Below are 15,212 nucleotides of genomic sequence, written 5' to 3' on the forward strand. Positions count from 1 at the left end.
CTCAGCTTTGGGCATGGAGAAGATGTCAGAGTGAGAAGTAGGGTGGGAAAAACAGGAACAAATTCTAGAAGAACATGAGGTGTGCATGGGGCTGTCACCGGGCCGATTCAGTCGGTCTTTCCTCCCTTACATGCTGGAACTTGTAATCTTGCTCCTCTTTAGCAACTAGGATAAAAGTGGGACTGGGCAAGAGGAGGTGCAGAGGAGAGAAGAAACCCCAAACTTATGGAGGGTTAACGATTTCTTGAAGGTGCACATAGAGCCAGGAGACACCCTGAGTTTGTAAAGCCCCTGTCCAGAGCTGCCAAGTTATCCCGTTTCAGGAGAAAGACTTTTTTTTGGCCAGTCCTGGTTTTCAACTTGCGTCTACAAAGCAGTTGAGGTCGTTCCAGACCTTGATTCTACCCATTGAAATCAGTGCTACAGAGCATGTAATGCAGGGGTTCTTGACCAGGGGTGCAGGAAGCGTTCAGATAGGGTGCAGAGAAGGGTCTTGAAATTTGAGCAATTTATTGAAACTTTCTAGATAGAGAGAAGGATGGTATTAGAACAGTTATGAGTAGTAGATCTGTGGACCCGCTGTAGTTTTAGGGACATGATAGCAGCTAACAGTAACATATGTAGCTGCCAGTCATTAGTGGATGTGGGTGCGAGGGTTTCATTGCTTAGTTAAATGGGTACAGGAACCAAAAAAGGTTAAGAACCCCTGCTATGATGCATCACATGGTGGTGTCAGAAGCCCCAGGAATGGCCTGAAATCTCTCTCTTGGAACTCTGTATATTACACTTGATGCCTTAAGTAGGGTGCTGAGTCAGATGCTTTAACTCCTGGCTGTGGGAATGTATCAGGCATCTGTGTTTACACATCTGATCACTGCGCTGCGTGCCTTTGCAAATGAAAAAAAATCTCCCAGTAAAGCTCAAGGCTGCCACTGGTTAAGCTATGGCGTCCTCTGGTGGCTATCGTGTGCATTGCAGTCCTGTATCCAACTTTCCTTGAACTCTTTTTTTTTTTTGTGGCCAAGGCAATCTTAATATCATATTCTGAACAGGTTCCCCTGTGATATCATTACACAGAGAAAACAAGAGCAATTAAAAGAAGGAATGGGGAAGTATAAGACAATGAGGGTAGGGAGAGAAACAGAAACGGGAATGGGAAGGGAAAGAGGATGCAGTGGTATGCACCAGACTTGAATGTGTGTCCCCACTCCCCTCTTGAGGTGAACTCTGGTGCTGTCCCCTTCGCATCTTGTGCATGACCTGGAATCCCCTCTCAGCAATTAAAGGGAGAGGAATTCACTTTATAATCATTTTCATTCTTGGAATGTCTCCGTGTAGCATTTTGCAAATCTTTCCATATAAAAGGGGATTCCCTCCTCCCATTTCCAATTCTCCTTTACCTTTATTTATACTTTTATTAAGTATTGTTTTGTTTTCAGAAAATCTGATTCTGTGACTTGTAAAAATAATAATAAAAAAATGTGTATATTAATCCTTTTGGGATGTGGGAGTTTGTGACAATATGTGGTATACTTGGATTTTAATAAACCCTTTGACACGGTTCTGCACAGGTGACTGATAAATAAACTGAGTGCCTTTGGTATGGGCCCTAAAGTGACTGGGTTAAAAACTGGTTAAATGGAAGGTGACAGAGGGTAGTGGTAAATGGAGCTTGCTCTGAGGAAAAGGATGTTATCCGTGGTGTACTGCAGGCATCAGTCCTTGGGCTGGCTCTTTTTAACATCTTTGTGAGTGATATTGCGGAAGGACTGTCTGGTAAGGTTTGTCTCTTTGCAGATGATACCAAACTCTGTACCAAACCTTGGAGGGTGTGGATAGCTTAAGGAGGGATCTAGCAAAGCTTGAAGAATGGTCCAGCAATCGGCAACTAAAAGATTTAATGCTAAAAAAAATGCAGGGTCATGTACTTAGGTTGCAAAACTCCAAGGGAACGTGAAGAGCAGGGCTTGGGGATGATTGTATCTGATGAGCTTAAGGTGGCCAAACAGGTAGAAAAGGTGATGGGCAAAGCCAAAAGGATGCTCAGGTGCATAGGGAGAGGAACGCCCACAGGAAAAAAAGAGGTGATAATGCCCTTGTATATATCTCTTGTGAGGCCCCATTTAGAACATTGCGTGCAATGCTGGAGACTGCACCTTCAAAAAGTTATAAACAGGATGGAGTCAGTCCAGAGAGTGGCTACCAAATTGGTAAGTGATCTTGAACATAAAACATATAGGGACAGGCTTATGAACCTCAACGTGTATACGCTGGAAGAAAGGAGATATGATAGAGACGTTTAAATATCTTAGGGGCATTAATGTACAGGGAGGTGAGCCTTTTTCAAATGAAGGAAAACTCTGGAATGAGAGGACATAGGATGAAGTTAAGAGGTTATAGGCTCATGAGTAATCTAAGGAAAGGGTGGTGGATGCTTGGAATAGCCTCTGGGTGGAGGTGGTAGAGAAAAAGACTGTCTGAATTTAAGAAAGCGTGGGACAGGTACATGGGATGTCTTAGAGAAAGAAGGAGATAGTTGCTGAGGATGCCTTCTCTGCCTTCATGCCGTCATACCTCACACTAACACTATTTGCACACTGAACCCTAGAAAGGGGATATTAGTGGTATGCAAGAATTGATTTGAATGTTTCTATGTGTGTAGAGGGAGTCTCTGTGTCGCAACAAAAATAAAATAGGGAGACTGAGGCTCGACTGGAAGAGCTGCAGGTGCACGAAGGAGGAGAATAGTGCTTCGAATCTATTGCTCTGTCACCACTAGGGATGTGAGGCATTTTATCTCCCTCAGAGCTGCCAAATTACCCTGTTTCAGGAGTGTTTGTCTCCGATTTTACCCATTGAAAGCAGAGCTGCAGGTTCCATAATACATTGGATAATGTTGTCGGGAGTCCAAGATTGACCTAGGATCTTCTGGAACTGGTTAACTTGATGACTCTGCTTTCTGTTTCTCTGTAATTAAGTACTGATAATTGATACCTAAACTTTCAGCCTCATAAATGTGGCTTTATGACTGTTTTTGAAATTTTCTTTTAAAAGTCTTCACACCCTTATACACTTTTCACATTCCACTATCTAAAAAATATGATTCATATTTCACTGATCTACACAACATACTTTACATTTACGTTGTGAGAGAAATATTGAAAAACTAATATTCAAAACCCTTAGATAAACAGTATGTGCTGCTGACTAGATTATAGGTGGACTGTAAGTTTTTAAAATAAATAAATATTCAGTACTGTCAGATTGTGTCTTTGAAAAAATATTCTTACACACCACCTCGGCACTATCTGGATAGTGTTTTTGAATTAATATCCTTAAGGCCACCTCAGTACTATCTGGATTGTGTCGTTGAATAGAATATTTATTTATACACTGCCTTTATCCAAGACGGAAAATACAAAAGACATGCATAATAAAATCACAAACAAAGGCAAATTCAAATAGTGAAATAACCATATGCAGCAGCAAAGTCTCAGCTCAAAGTGAGTCCATAAGTTCATAGAACAAAATCAGGAAGGTACAAAAATGCCAAACAAATAATCCCTCAAAGTCCTCTTAAAATAAGTAAGCCAGGATTCAACCTTTTAACGCAAAGGCACCTTATTCCACACATAGAGGGGCATAATCGAACGAAAACGCCTATCTCCATGGGCGTTTATCTCCGAGAACGGGTCAGTGAAGGGGCAGACCGAACCGTATTTTCGAAAAAAATAGACGCCCATGTTTTATTCAACAATGTGTGAGCTGGGCGTTTTTGTTTTTCAGCGATAATAGAAAATAAAAGCGCCCAGCTCAAAAACGAATAAATCCAAGACATTTATTCGTGGGAGGGGCCAGGATTCGTAGTGCACTGGTCCCCCTCACATGCCAGGACATCAACCGGGCACCCTAGGGGGCACTTTTACAAAAACAAAAAAAAAGGTCAAAGAGCTCCCAGGTGCATAGCACCCTTCCCTTGTGTGTTGAGCCCCCCAAATCCCCCTCAAAACCCACTGCCCACAAGTCTACACCATTACTATAGCCCTAAGGGGTGAAGGGGGGCACCTACATGTGGGTACAGTGGGTTTGGGGGGGTTGGACGACTAATAAGCATTAAGCAGTACAATTGTAACAGGTAGGGGGGGATGGGCCTGGGTCCACCTGCCTGAAGTCCACTGCACCCCCTAACAACTCCTCCAGTGACCTGCATACTGCTGCCAGGGAGCTGGGTATGACATTTGAGGGTGAAAATAAAAATGTGTGAAACATCATTTTATTGTGGTGGGAGGGGGTTAGGTACCACTGGGGGAGTCAGGGGAGGTCATCCCCGATTCCCTCCAGTGGTCATCTGGTCATTTAGGGCACTTTTTGGGGCCTTATTCGTGAAAAAAACAGGGTCCAGGAAAAGTGTCCTAAATTCTAGCTAAAAACGCATACTTTCTTCCCATTATCGCTGAAATGCGCCCATCTTTGTTCGGCAGATAACCACGCCCCAGTTCCGCCTTCGCCACACCTCTGACACGCCCCCATAAACTTTGTCCGCATCCGCGATGGAGTGCAGTTGAAAACGCCCAAAAATCGGCTTTCGATTATACCGCTTTATTCGTTTTTGTGAGATAAACGTCCATCTCCCGATTTAGGTCGGAACTTGGGCGTTTTTCTCGTTCGATTATAAGCTGGATAGTAACATAGTAGATGACGGCAGAAAAAGACCTGCACGGTCCATCCAGTCTGCCCAACAAGATAAACTCATATGTGCTACTTTTTGTGTATACCTTACCTTGATTTGTACCTGTCCTTTTCAGGGCAGTATCTGGATGGTGTCCGTGAATATCTTTATAGACCTCCTCTTTACTATCCAGATAATGCCAGGGTGGAACCATGCCGGTCCCAGAATTCAAATAGCAGGAATAATCATTTTGCTACCTGGATAACTTAGGACTGTAAAAAGAGCTGAGTATGCCCGCTATCCAGATAGGTACCGGTGCAGACCACATTGTCCAGATAGGAGTGGTGAATATACAGATATTTCTTTAGCACGGTAGCAGGAATTGCAGTGACTGTCTACTGACCTGAAAAAGTCTTTATTGCATAAATCTCACACCCCTTGACTTAATACTTGTTGGGAGTCCCTTGTGCAGCAATGAAAGCCATCAAGTTTGTAGGGTAAGTGTCTGTCAGCTTTGTACAGTGGGATGGTGCAATCTCTTTATTTTTCTGGAAGCTCTTTGAAGCTGGAATGGTATAGAACAGCTAGAGATTGGAAGTTTATAAATAATGTTTAAATAAGTAAATAAACAAGACCTTCCATAGATTTTCTATAGGAGGTCTAAGCTTTGGGCCTTGTTAAGGCAGTTTTTGGAACTGGAGCTAATTTGGGTTTGCCGTGATAAAGGGCATAAGATATATGCAATGTAAGCTTTTTAATTTCTCTGTTGAGTTTTTCTGTAATTATTTTTTCATGTTGATAGCGTGGAGTATTTTGTGTAGATCCATGAAACAAAGTCTTATGATAATCCCTTATAAACTGTAATTTTTTTTACACAATAGAATGTGAAAAATTTTAAAGGGTGTGAAGACTTTTGCAAGGTACTGTAGGGCAAGGCACACTGGTCCTGGAATGCACCATCTGAAATTCTGGAACTGCTGTGTTTGAGTGCCTCTCAATACAGTTTCCTAAATGTAGGTCTAAGTGAGAAGTGACATGAGAATATGTACATGTACTACTGCATAAAGTAGTTTAAAAACTTAAAAGAGAAAAAATATATGAAAATGTTCGTTAAGAATCCATAACGTACTTTGATGTTATCGTCCCTGGTGGGTGCTGTTCCCGTTTGTGCCACTGGAGGGGAGTGTGGACCAGCTCTAGCTCAGAGGAACCTGGGCAGGTGAGCAGGGCTGGGCTAAACTGAGCTGACTGGCTTCAGGAAGTGCTTGAGAGCCAGGCCGCAGCTGTAAGAAACAGTCTTACTGGAAGCCTTTCACAGGAGAGAGGGGATATAGCAGGCCAGCAGCAAGAGAGCACTGGGAAGTTCTCGTCTGGCTGCTATTGGAATCATCGTGTCATCTGTATAATATAGACACAGGTGAGCTGTGCTCCGTCTGCCCTTTCAGCATGTACATGCATAGGTAAGTCAATACCTGCCCTCTTTCCCAGCTGCAGAATAGGTGAGCTGTTACCTTGCCCGTCTTCTCACGGGAAAACTATTACCTGACAACCCAAAAGAGACAGTGAGATATATAGCTCTAGAACCTATCACATATGGAGAGAGTTCTGTGTGTGTTATGTGTATAGTCTTAGAACCCAGCATGCGTGGAAAGAGTTCTGTGTGTGTGTGTGTTATGCATATAGCTCTAGAACCCATCACATGCGGAGAGAGTTCTGTGTGTGTGTGTTATGCATACAGCTCTAGATCCCATCATGCCTAAGAGAGTTCTATGTGTGTGTTATGTGTATAGCTCTAGAACATGGCAGAGATTTCTGTGTGTGTTACGTATAGAGCTCTATAATACGGCTAGTGAGAGTTATGTGTGTGTCCTAGAACCCAGCATGCCTGAAGAAAATTCTGTGTGTCTGTTATGCATATAGTCCTAGAATCCAGCATGTCCGGAGAGAGTTCTGTGTGCGTGTTATGCATATAGCCATAGAATCCAACATGCCTGGAGAGAGTTCTGTGTGTTATGCATATAGCCCTAGAACCTGGCATGCCTGAATGGAGAGTTCTGTGTATGTGTTTTGCATATAGCCCTAAAATCCAGCATGCCTGGAGAAAGTTCTCTGTGTCTGTTATATATGTGACAGAACCTGATATGCCTGTAGAGAGTTCTATGTGTGTGTTATACATATTGTCCTAGAACCTGGCATGACTGGAGAGAATTCTGTGTGTCTTTTAGGCATATAGCCCTAAAATCCGGCATGCCTGGAGAAAGTTCTCTGTGTCTGTTATGTATATAGCAGAACCTGGTATGCCTGGTGAGAGTTCTATGTGTGTGTTACGTATATAGCTCTAGAACCCAACATGCCTGGAGAAAGTTCTGTTTGTGTTATGCATATAGCCCTAGAACCAACATGCCTGGAACATTTGTAGAGAGTTCTGTGTGTAATGTTTTTGTGTTTCAGTTCTCCTGCCTCATTCCCACTTCCCTCCCCTGCCCTGTTTCTGTCTTAGAGCACCATGCTTCCCCCGCTGAAGGTTCATGAGCTGATCCGAATGATCCGCACAGCCAAGACACAGGCACAGGAACGAGAGATCATCCAGAAGGAGTGCGCGGACATCCGTGCCGCCTTCCGTGAAGAGGACGGGTTGTACCGTCACCGTAATGTGGCAAAGCTGCTCTATATGCACATGCTGGGCTACCCTGCCCACTTTGGACAGGTAGGAGCCCTTGCCATGCTGTCTTTCTCTTCCCAGATATGTCACCCTGAATTTATATGCAAGGCAGAGCAAAATGCTCCCCCCTCTCTCAAGTGTTTATGATTTTTATATATATAATGGTACACTTTCTAGGAGTACATGTGGAAGCCAGCAGCAGCCTCACTTCCAGGCCATCAAATCTCATAAATGAAAGAAAACAATACCTGTTCATTCTAGTCAACTACTATCTTCACTACAAAAGTTGATAGCATTGGTGCACCAGTTTCTCTGTTCTGCTTTCCTCTTTGTTGGAACATCTTTCCAGCTACTGACCATTTTTGAATGTCATCATTCCACGATACTCTTTGCTTTCCTCTCTCATGTACTCCATTTCTGAGTTAACTTATTTGCTACCAGAGGTTCAGAATATGTAATCAGCAAATATCTGATTCCTTTTGATCAAGTTTTATTCCTCAGGGTCAGTTCCATTCCCACCAATTTATGTCTGCTTTAATTTGAGATCATGTTCTTCTGAAATGTCCTTGTATATTTCAAATGACTGTATTTTTGTATCATCTTTTTGCTATGAGACCAGATTTCACCTCCATATCCTACCACTGTCCTTGATAAAAATCAGATGGGTGTCAAGGTTCCCCAACCTGAAAAGCTCAGGAAGCCAAAGGATTTGCTGGAAGTTACATAGTGGTGTGAAATTGGAGGATAGGCCTCAGAATATGGATTGTAAACTGGCTGTGATGGGAGTGGAAGCGGTTTCCCTCAAAGATACGCACGAGACAGCCTTCTGTTCTCCTACCATCAGGGTGGTGCAGCAATATCATGGTTTCGCAGATTAGAGAGGAAGCGGGCTGCTTCCCTGGAAGTCCTGCCCTTCATCGTCTTCATTCGGTTTGTCCGCTGCTACCATCCTCACTCCTTTGCCCCCTGATCCTTGCCCTGGTTATCTCACGCCTTTGTACTCTGGTGTTCCTCTTCAACTTATTCAGTCAGTTGCTGTCAAACTACTTCATAATTCTAGCCGCTTTGACCATGTCTTCCCCCTCCTCTGTCATGAACACTGGCTCCCCATTACTTTGCATGTGTTAACTACAAACTCCTTCTACTGGTGTACGAATCTCACCTTCTCTCTTTCCTTTCCTACCTTAATTCCATCATTATCCCCTACACCCCCCTCCGCTGTTCAGAATCTCCTCTCCCTTCCCTCACCTACCAACCTTCACTGCAAAATTTCCCATGACTCTGCCTTTACATACATCGGCCCCAAACTCTGGAATTAGCTTCTCCTCTAGATTAGAAATCAAGCCACCCTCACAGCCTCCCCATGTCTATCATTCATCTCTTACTATCCATCACTACATCAGCAATCTCTTCACTGCTGATTTCTGTTTCTTCATCCAGCCTCAAAACTTACCTGTTCCTAGAATCCTTTTCTTCTTCCCAATCTTAATCTCTGCTCCTCTCTTACCCTACTCTAATTTTGCTTTTATTGGGTTAACCACTTTGATCCCTATGTGTGGGACTATAGTGTTATATTGAATGTGATAGATAAATAAATAAATAACACTGCTTATATAGAAAAATAAAGGCAGATAAAGACCATATGGCCTATCCAGTCTGCCCATCCACTCTCCCTATCACTCCCTTATTATTGATTCTCTATGTTTGTCCCAAGTTCTCTTGCATTCAGATAGGGAAAATGGAAATGGGACTTGGTGGTAACCTTTTGGAGGTTTTTGGAACTACATTCAAAGCGGTTTACATAGTATATACAGGTACTTATTTGTACCTGGGGCGATGGGGGGTTAAGTGACTTGCCCAGAGTCACAAGGAGCTGCAGTCGGAATCAAACCTGGATCCCCCGGATCACAGTCCACTGCACTAACCAGTAGACTAGTACTCCACTGTTTTTGTCTCCAACACTTTCACTGGGAGGCTGTTCTGTGAATTTACCACCCTTTCTGTGCAGAAGTATTTTCTCAGGTTACTTCTGAATCTATCCCCTTTTATCTTCATCCTATGCCCCTTCATTCCAGAGCTTCCTTTGAGTTGAAAGAGACTCGCTTCCATTTATATTTAAATGTCTCTATCATATCTTCCCTCTCCCACCTTTCTTCCAAAGACTTTGAGATTTTTAAGTCTGCCCCCATACTCTTTATGATAAAGACCACTGATCATTTTAGTAGCCAACCTCTAGACCGACTCCATCCTGTTTATATCTTTTTGAAGGTTTGGTCTCCAGAACTGTACACAATATTCTACATGAGGCCTCACCAAAGTCTTATACTGGGGCATCATCACCTCCTTTTTCCTACTGGTCATTCCTCTCCCTATGCGCCCAAGCATCCGGCTAGCTTTTACCATCACCTTTTCTATCTGGCCACCTTAAGATGACCACATACAATCACACCCAAATCCCGCTCCTCTTTCATGCACAAAAGTTCTTCACCCCCTAAACTGTACTGTTCCATTGGGTTTTTGCAGCCCAAATGCATGACCTTGCAATCTAAATACAGCATATATAGTGCTCTCCCTCAATCCAACTCTCTGGTCACCCAGTCAAAGAAATTAATCAGATTTGTCTGACAAGACCTGCTCTAGTGAAACCATGTTGCCTCGGGTCTTGTAATCCATTGGATTCCAAAAACTTTACTATTCTCTGCTTTAGAAGTGTTACCATTAATTTATTTACTACAGAGGTCAGATTTACCGGCCTATAGTTCCCAACCTCGTCCCTACTTCCTCTTTTGTGGAGAGACACCACATCTGCTTTTCCCACATGTCTGAAACAATGATATTGCTGCACCATCCCTGCATGCAATGGACTTCTGTGCACATCAGAAATAAAGCTGATTGGAAGATGGATGTAATATTTAAAAAGTTCTTATTAACTCGTGCCAGTCAATCAGCTCTGTAGCACATTTAAGTACATAAGTATAAGTACATAAGTAATGCCACACTGGGAAAAGACAAAGGGTCCATCGAGCCCAGCATCCTGTCCCCGACAGCGGCCAATCCAGGCCAAGGGCACCTGGCAAGCTTCCCAAACATACAAACATTCTATATATGTTATTCCTGGAATTGTGGATTTTTCCCAAGTCCATTTAGTAGTGGTTTAAGGACTTGTCCTTTAGGAAACCGTCTAACCCCTTTTTAAACTCTGCCAAGCTAACAGCCTTTACCACATTCTCCGGCAACAAATTCCAGAATTTAATTATGCATTGGGTGAAGAAACATTTTCTCTGATTTGTTTTAAATTTACTACACTGTAGTTTCATCGCATGTCCCCTAGTCCTAGTAGTTTTGGAAAGAGTGAACAGACGCTTCAAATTCACCTGTTCCACTCCACTCATTATTTTATATACCTCTATCATGTCTCCCCTCACCCCTCTCCCATTCACATGTCTCTGTTACAAGAAATGATCTACTTGGGGGAAAGAGCTCTAGAGCACTCGCTACTGTTTATAATTTAAGAGCAGGTGCTGTATTTATAAGTTTTAGGATATTAATTTCTCCACCAATCACCAAAGGTGATAATTGCAATAAATTAAGTATATATAAAAGATACCATATACTCAGAACACAAAGAGACCGTATTTTTAGCTTCAAAAAGGTTGATTTAATATACAATTGCACACGAGAGGTAGGTTTTAAGAGATCTTTACAGAGAATCTGTGCTTAAGTAAGGCAAAGTAGCAGGTCTAGATCAAAAGTTATGTTACTTACAAGTCCTTGTTACATAGTATGAACAGCATTAGGTAAGCACATGTTTTCAGAAGAGGTCCTCATAGCAGGCAGGTGGGCTACAGGTCCCAGGAAGAGAAGAATCTGTGTTGCAGTTGAAGGGAAGCATCTGCTTGTCTGGAACAGCTTCTATCTTTTATACTCTTGCAAGCTGCAGGAAGACATGCCATGTGGATCTTTGTCCTGGTTTCCACATGACCCTTGGGCATTTGCAAAGCATTGTGGTATCTTGGTCTCATGTCTTATGACATCACAAGACTTGCTGTCTGGATTTTATGGTAAATCATTTTTATTGCAACAAAAAGATATCACATTGTTACAGAAACGCAATAATCATAACTTGTTTTATACAAACTTCCCCCCCCAACCAACCCCTTCCCTTCCCCCTTTCCCCCCCTGCTCATCCTCCCCCCTCCCAACTCCCTTATGCAGAATCCACAGAGTACCATTAGTAGTTCAGTAGTCTACTCCTAGCTGACGGGGACAATGTGTTGAAAAAGGGGCTCCATACAACTTGAAATTGTAATCCAGCTTTGGAGTTAAAGTCCACTATCCCCACTCTCTCCAACCTCAATAATGTTATCATGCGCGTCCTCCACTGACTTTGTGTGGGGCATCGCCGAGATAGCCATCCAGCCATGATCACTTGTTTGGCAACTATAATTGCTTTCTGGACAAAAATTGTAAATCCTGGTGGGATTGGATAGATGAATTTTGGGTGTCCCAGCAATAACCCAGAGTCACACTTCCACTTTGCTGACCAAAGACTAGAGGAATATTGGATCAAAAGTGACCAGAATCTCACCACCTCCCTGCAACTCCAGAGCATATGTCCCAGCGTGGCTCCAACTTCTCTGCATTTGGGGCATTCTCCCCATGCAGAGAGCCCCATGTGGAAGGCTCTTCTCGGGGATATGTATAAGCGGAGTGCTATTTTATATTGCAATTCCCAATGGATAGTCATGCTGGATTGTTTCCGCATTCTTAACAGATGTTCTTTAAGTTGAGACACCGTCAAATCTAACTTTATGTCATTTTTCCACATGTCTAGTAGTTTATTGTAATCTAGTTCTTCTGCTGTATCTCTAATATGTCTGTGATGGAACTTAAGTGGAACCCTTTGCTGTGCCGTGAGAGAAAAAGCCGAGGTTAGCTCCTCTTGGACGTCCTCTGCCAAGTCCTCCCACGGCAAAGACTGCACATAGTGCCTCAGCTGGAGGTAATGAAATTCATCCGAGGGACGTAAAGAGTATTCTTTCTGTAGTTCTGGAAAAGATTTGATTTTGCCTTCAGGGGTAAGGACATGTAATAAATATCGCATCCCACTGCGTCCCCATCTCTCAAATGCTGGATATAGTAGGCCAGCCTCAAAGGCCGGGTTTCCACATATGGGTAGGTAAGGAGTGGTCCTTGCTGAAAAGTTGTGAAGTTTACAAATCCACTTCCACACCAGTCTCGCTGTCTTCATTATTCCAGAAACCCTCAAGATATAAGGTATCTGGGGCCCCCTTACATGTAAGTAGGTGCTAAAGTGTATTTCAGGGTGCAGCTGTAGCTCAATTGCTGTATTTGTAAAATCCTGAGATCCTCTGAACCAGTCGTTCACATGGCGCATGCCACTAGCCACTGTCATAAATTTGATGTTCAAGAGTCCCAGACCACCATATTCTGTCGGGGTACACAGCACTGAGTACGGGAGACGTGGCTTCTTCCCTCTCCATAGGAAGGCTTGCACTGTTTTTATCAGTAGTTGCTCGTCGGTCCTCTTTAAGAAGAGTGGGAGGGTCTGAAATGTATATAGCCATCTAGGAACTATGACCATATTAACCAGAGCGATTCGTCCCATTAGAGAGAGTGGCAACGCCTTCCAGGCCAACAACTGTTTTTTAGTATCTCGCAAAAGCCGTAGTACATTGAGGTCATAAAGTTTGGACAAGTCCATGGGGATATAGACTCCCAGATAAGTCAGCGAAGTCTGCGCCCATTGTAGTGGAAAAGTTCCAGGCCATGTAGTTTGTATCTCCGGGAACATCGGAAGTGCCATGGATTTGTGTAGGTTTAATTGGAAGCCAGAGAGGTTCCCATATTGTTCAATAATCTTTAGTAGTCGCCCTAGGGTTCTGGAGGGCTCCCCCAGCACCACCAGTAAATCATCTGCATAGGCCAGAATTTTTATAGTATGACCCACTAAAGTAACCCCTTGAAGGTCTGGAGCTGCAAGGACCATTCGTATCAGGGGCTCCAGAGACAATAGAAACAGCAGGGGAGACAGGGGGCAGCCCTGCCTGGTGCCCCTGTAAATCTGAAACTCTGGTTCCCTGATACCATTCACCAATACGCTCGCTCTGGGTTGGCAGTAAAGAGTTCCTACTGCCCGTGTAAACCATCCCTTTATACCCATCATTTCCAGCGTTTGAAACATAAAGTCCCACCCAACTCTGTCGAAAGCTTTCTCAGCGTCAAGGCTCAGAATAAGGGTGGATACTTTGTTCTGCCTACTTGCTGCCATCGCCAATAGGAGCTTTCTAACATTATGTACCGCCTGCCGGCCTCTCACAAATCCCACCTGCTCTGTGCCTATTAGTGAAGGCAAGCATTGCGCCAATCTGTCTGCCATCATTTTCGCCATTAATTTTGTGTCTACATTTAATAGCGATATCGGTCTATAGGATTCCACTTTATCTAAGGGCTTCCCTGGTTTAGGAATGAGCGTTATCAGCGCTGTGTTCGCATATCTTGGAAAACTCCCTTCCTCAATAACCTCTTGGAAATATTCCAGGAGTGCTGCCAAGGCTTTACCGGGCAGAATTTTATAATATTCCCCAGAAAAACCGTCTGGGCCCGGTGCAGACCGCAATTTTAACGCTTTGACCCCCTTCTGCAGCTCAGACATTGTCAGTGGTTGGTTTAAAGTTTCCAGCTGCTCCTCCGTTAATTTGGGGAGGTCTATTTGCTGTAAATAATCTCGTATTGCATGCGCAGTTGGGGGTAATTGCTTTTGATATAAAGTGGTAAAATACTCTGTAAACGCCTGTCCTATCTTTCTATTGTCAGTTATGAGATCTCCCTTGTGATTTTTTAAAGAGGTCACTGTCCGTGGACCACCTATAGTTTTAATTAATCGTCCCATCATTCTGCCTACTTTATTCCCAAACCTCTGCAATTTGTATTTATAAAATTGAGTGGATTTCACCTCCTTCTCATGTAGCAGACTATTTAATGCTACTTGAGTGGCTTTTAAATTTTCCAGGGTAACCAACGAGGGATGATGTAAGTGTATCTTTTTCGCCCGCTGCAGCTGGCGTTCTAAGTGTAATATGCTAGCTGCTTTCCGTTTGTTCCTAACACTACAGTAAGCTATAACAGCGCCCCGCAAAACTGCCTTTGAGGCTGACCAGAACAACTCAGGTTGAAGATCTGCATGCATGCCATTATGCTCTATGTATTGTTCCCAGTGCTTCTGCACGTGCGCTCGTAAGTGCGGGTCAGAGTACAAATGAGCCGGGTATCTCCATCCCGTCCCCCCCCTAAACTCAGACCTAAGCTTAAGGTCTACCCACACCAGGGCATGGTCGGATATTTCTTCGGGGCCTATAGTTGCTGCCTCTACCAAATGAAATAAGGGACGAGCCAACATAACATAGTCTATCCTGGCATGAGTGCCATGTGCCCTTGACCTATGTGTATAGTCACTCTCCCCGGGGTGTAGCACTCTCCACGCGTCTACTAAATCTAGTGTTTTGTTAAACATTTGAAACTCTCGCGCCCTCGTCCCTCGGTAATAGGAGGCCAGGGTGTTAGTGCAATCTTGACGAGGGTCTATAACCGCATTAAAGTCCCCTACTACTATCAAATCCCCTCCCCCACTCTGCAAACATTTCCCGGCCAGATCTTTAAAGAATGTAGCATCAAAATTATTGGGCCCATATAATACCAGCAGCAACAAGTTCCTCCCTTCTAGCCACACTTTTAACAGAATGAAATCCCCTCTATCCCCCTTGTCCAAAACTGTGGCTTTATAGGGGAGTCCTTTTCGAAATAGTACAGCAACTCCCCCCTTCCTACCTCGAGACGGGGCAGCAAATACTTCACTAACCC

At 43.6% G+C, this 15,212-nt stretch overlaps 1 protein-coding gene across 4 annotated transcripts in view; it reads left to right on the top strand.

The window, feature by feature from the left end:
• Positions 1–5,922: 5,922 nt before the first annotated feature.
• AP1G2 (adaptor related protein complex 1 subunit gamma 2) overlaps positions 5,923–15,212 on the top strand; it is a 30,034-nt gene continuing 20,744 nt past the window's right edge. For 3 of the 4 annotated variants that reach the window (XM_030187758.1, XM_030187760.1, XM_030187761.1), the window contains exons 1-2: positions 5,923–6,086; positions 7,170–7,376. In XM_030187758.1, the coding sequence (XP_030043618.1) occupies positions 7,176–7,376 (201 nt within the window). In that variant the 5' untranslated portion in view covers positions 5,923–6,086; positions 7,170–7,175. Of the gene's footprint in view, positions 6,130–7,169; positions 7,377–15,212 lie in introns of all 4 variants that reach the window. The other variant, XM_030187759.1, reaches the window with a different exon arrangement.

This window comes from Microcaecilia unicolor, chromosome 14 (assembly GCF_901765095.1).
Source record: "Microcaecilia unicolor chromosome 14, aMicUni1.1, whole genome shotgun sequence".
Taxonomy (NCBI): Eukaryota; Metazoa; Chordata; class Amphibia; order Gymnophiona; family Siphonopidae; genus Microcaecilia; species Microcaecilia unicolor.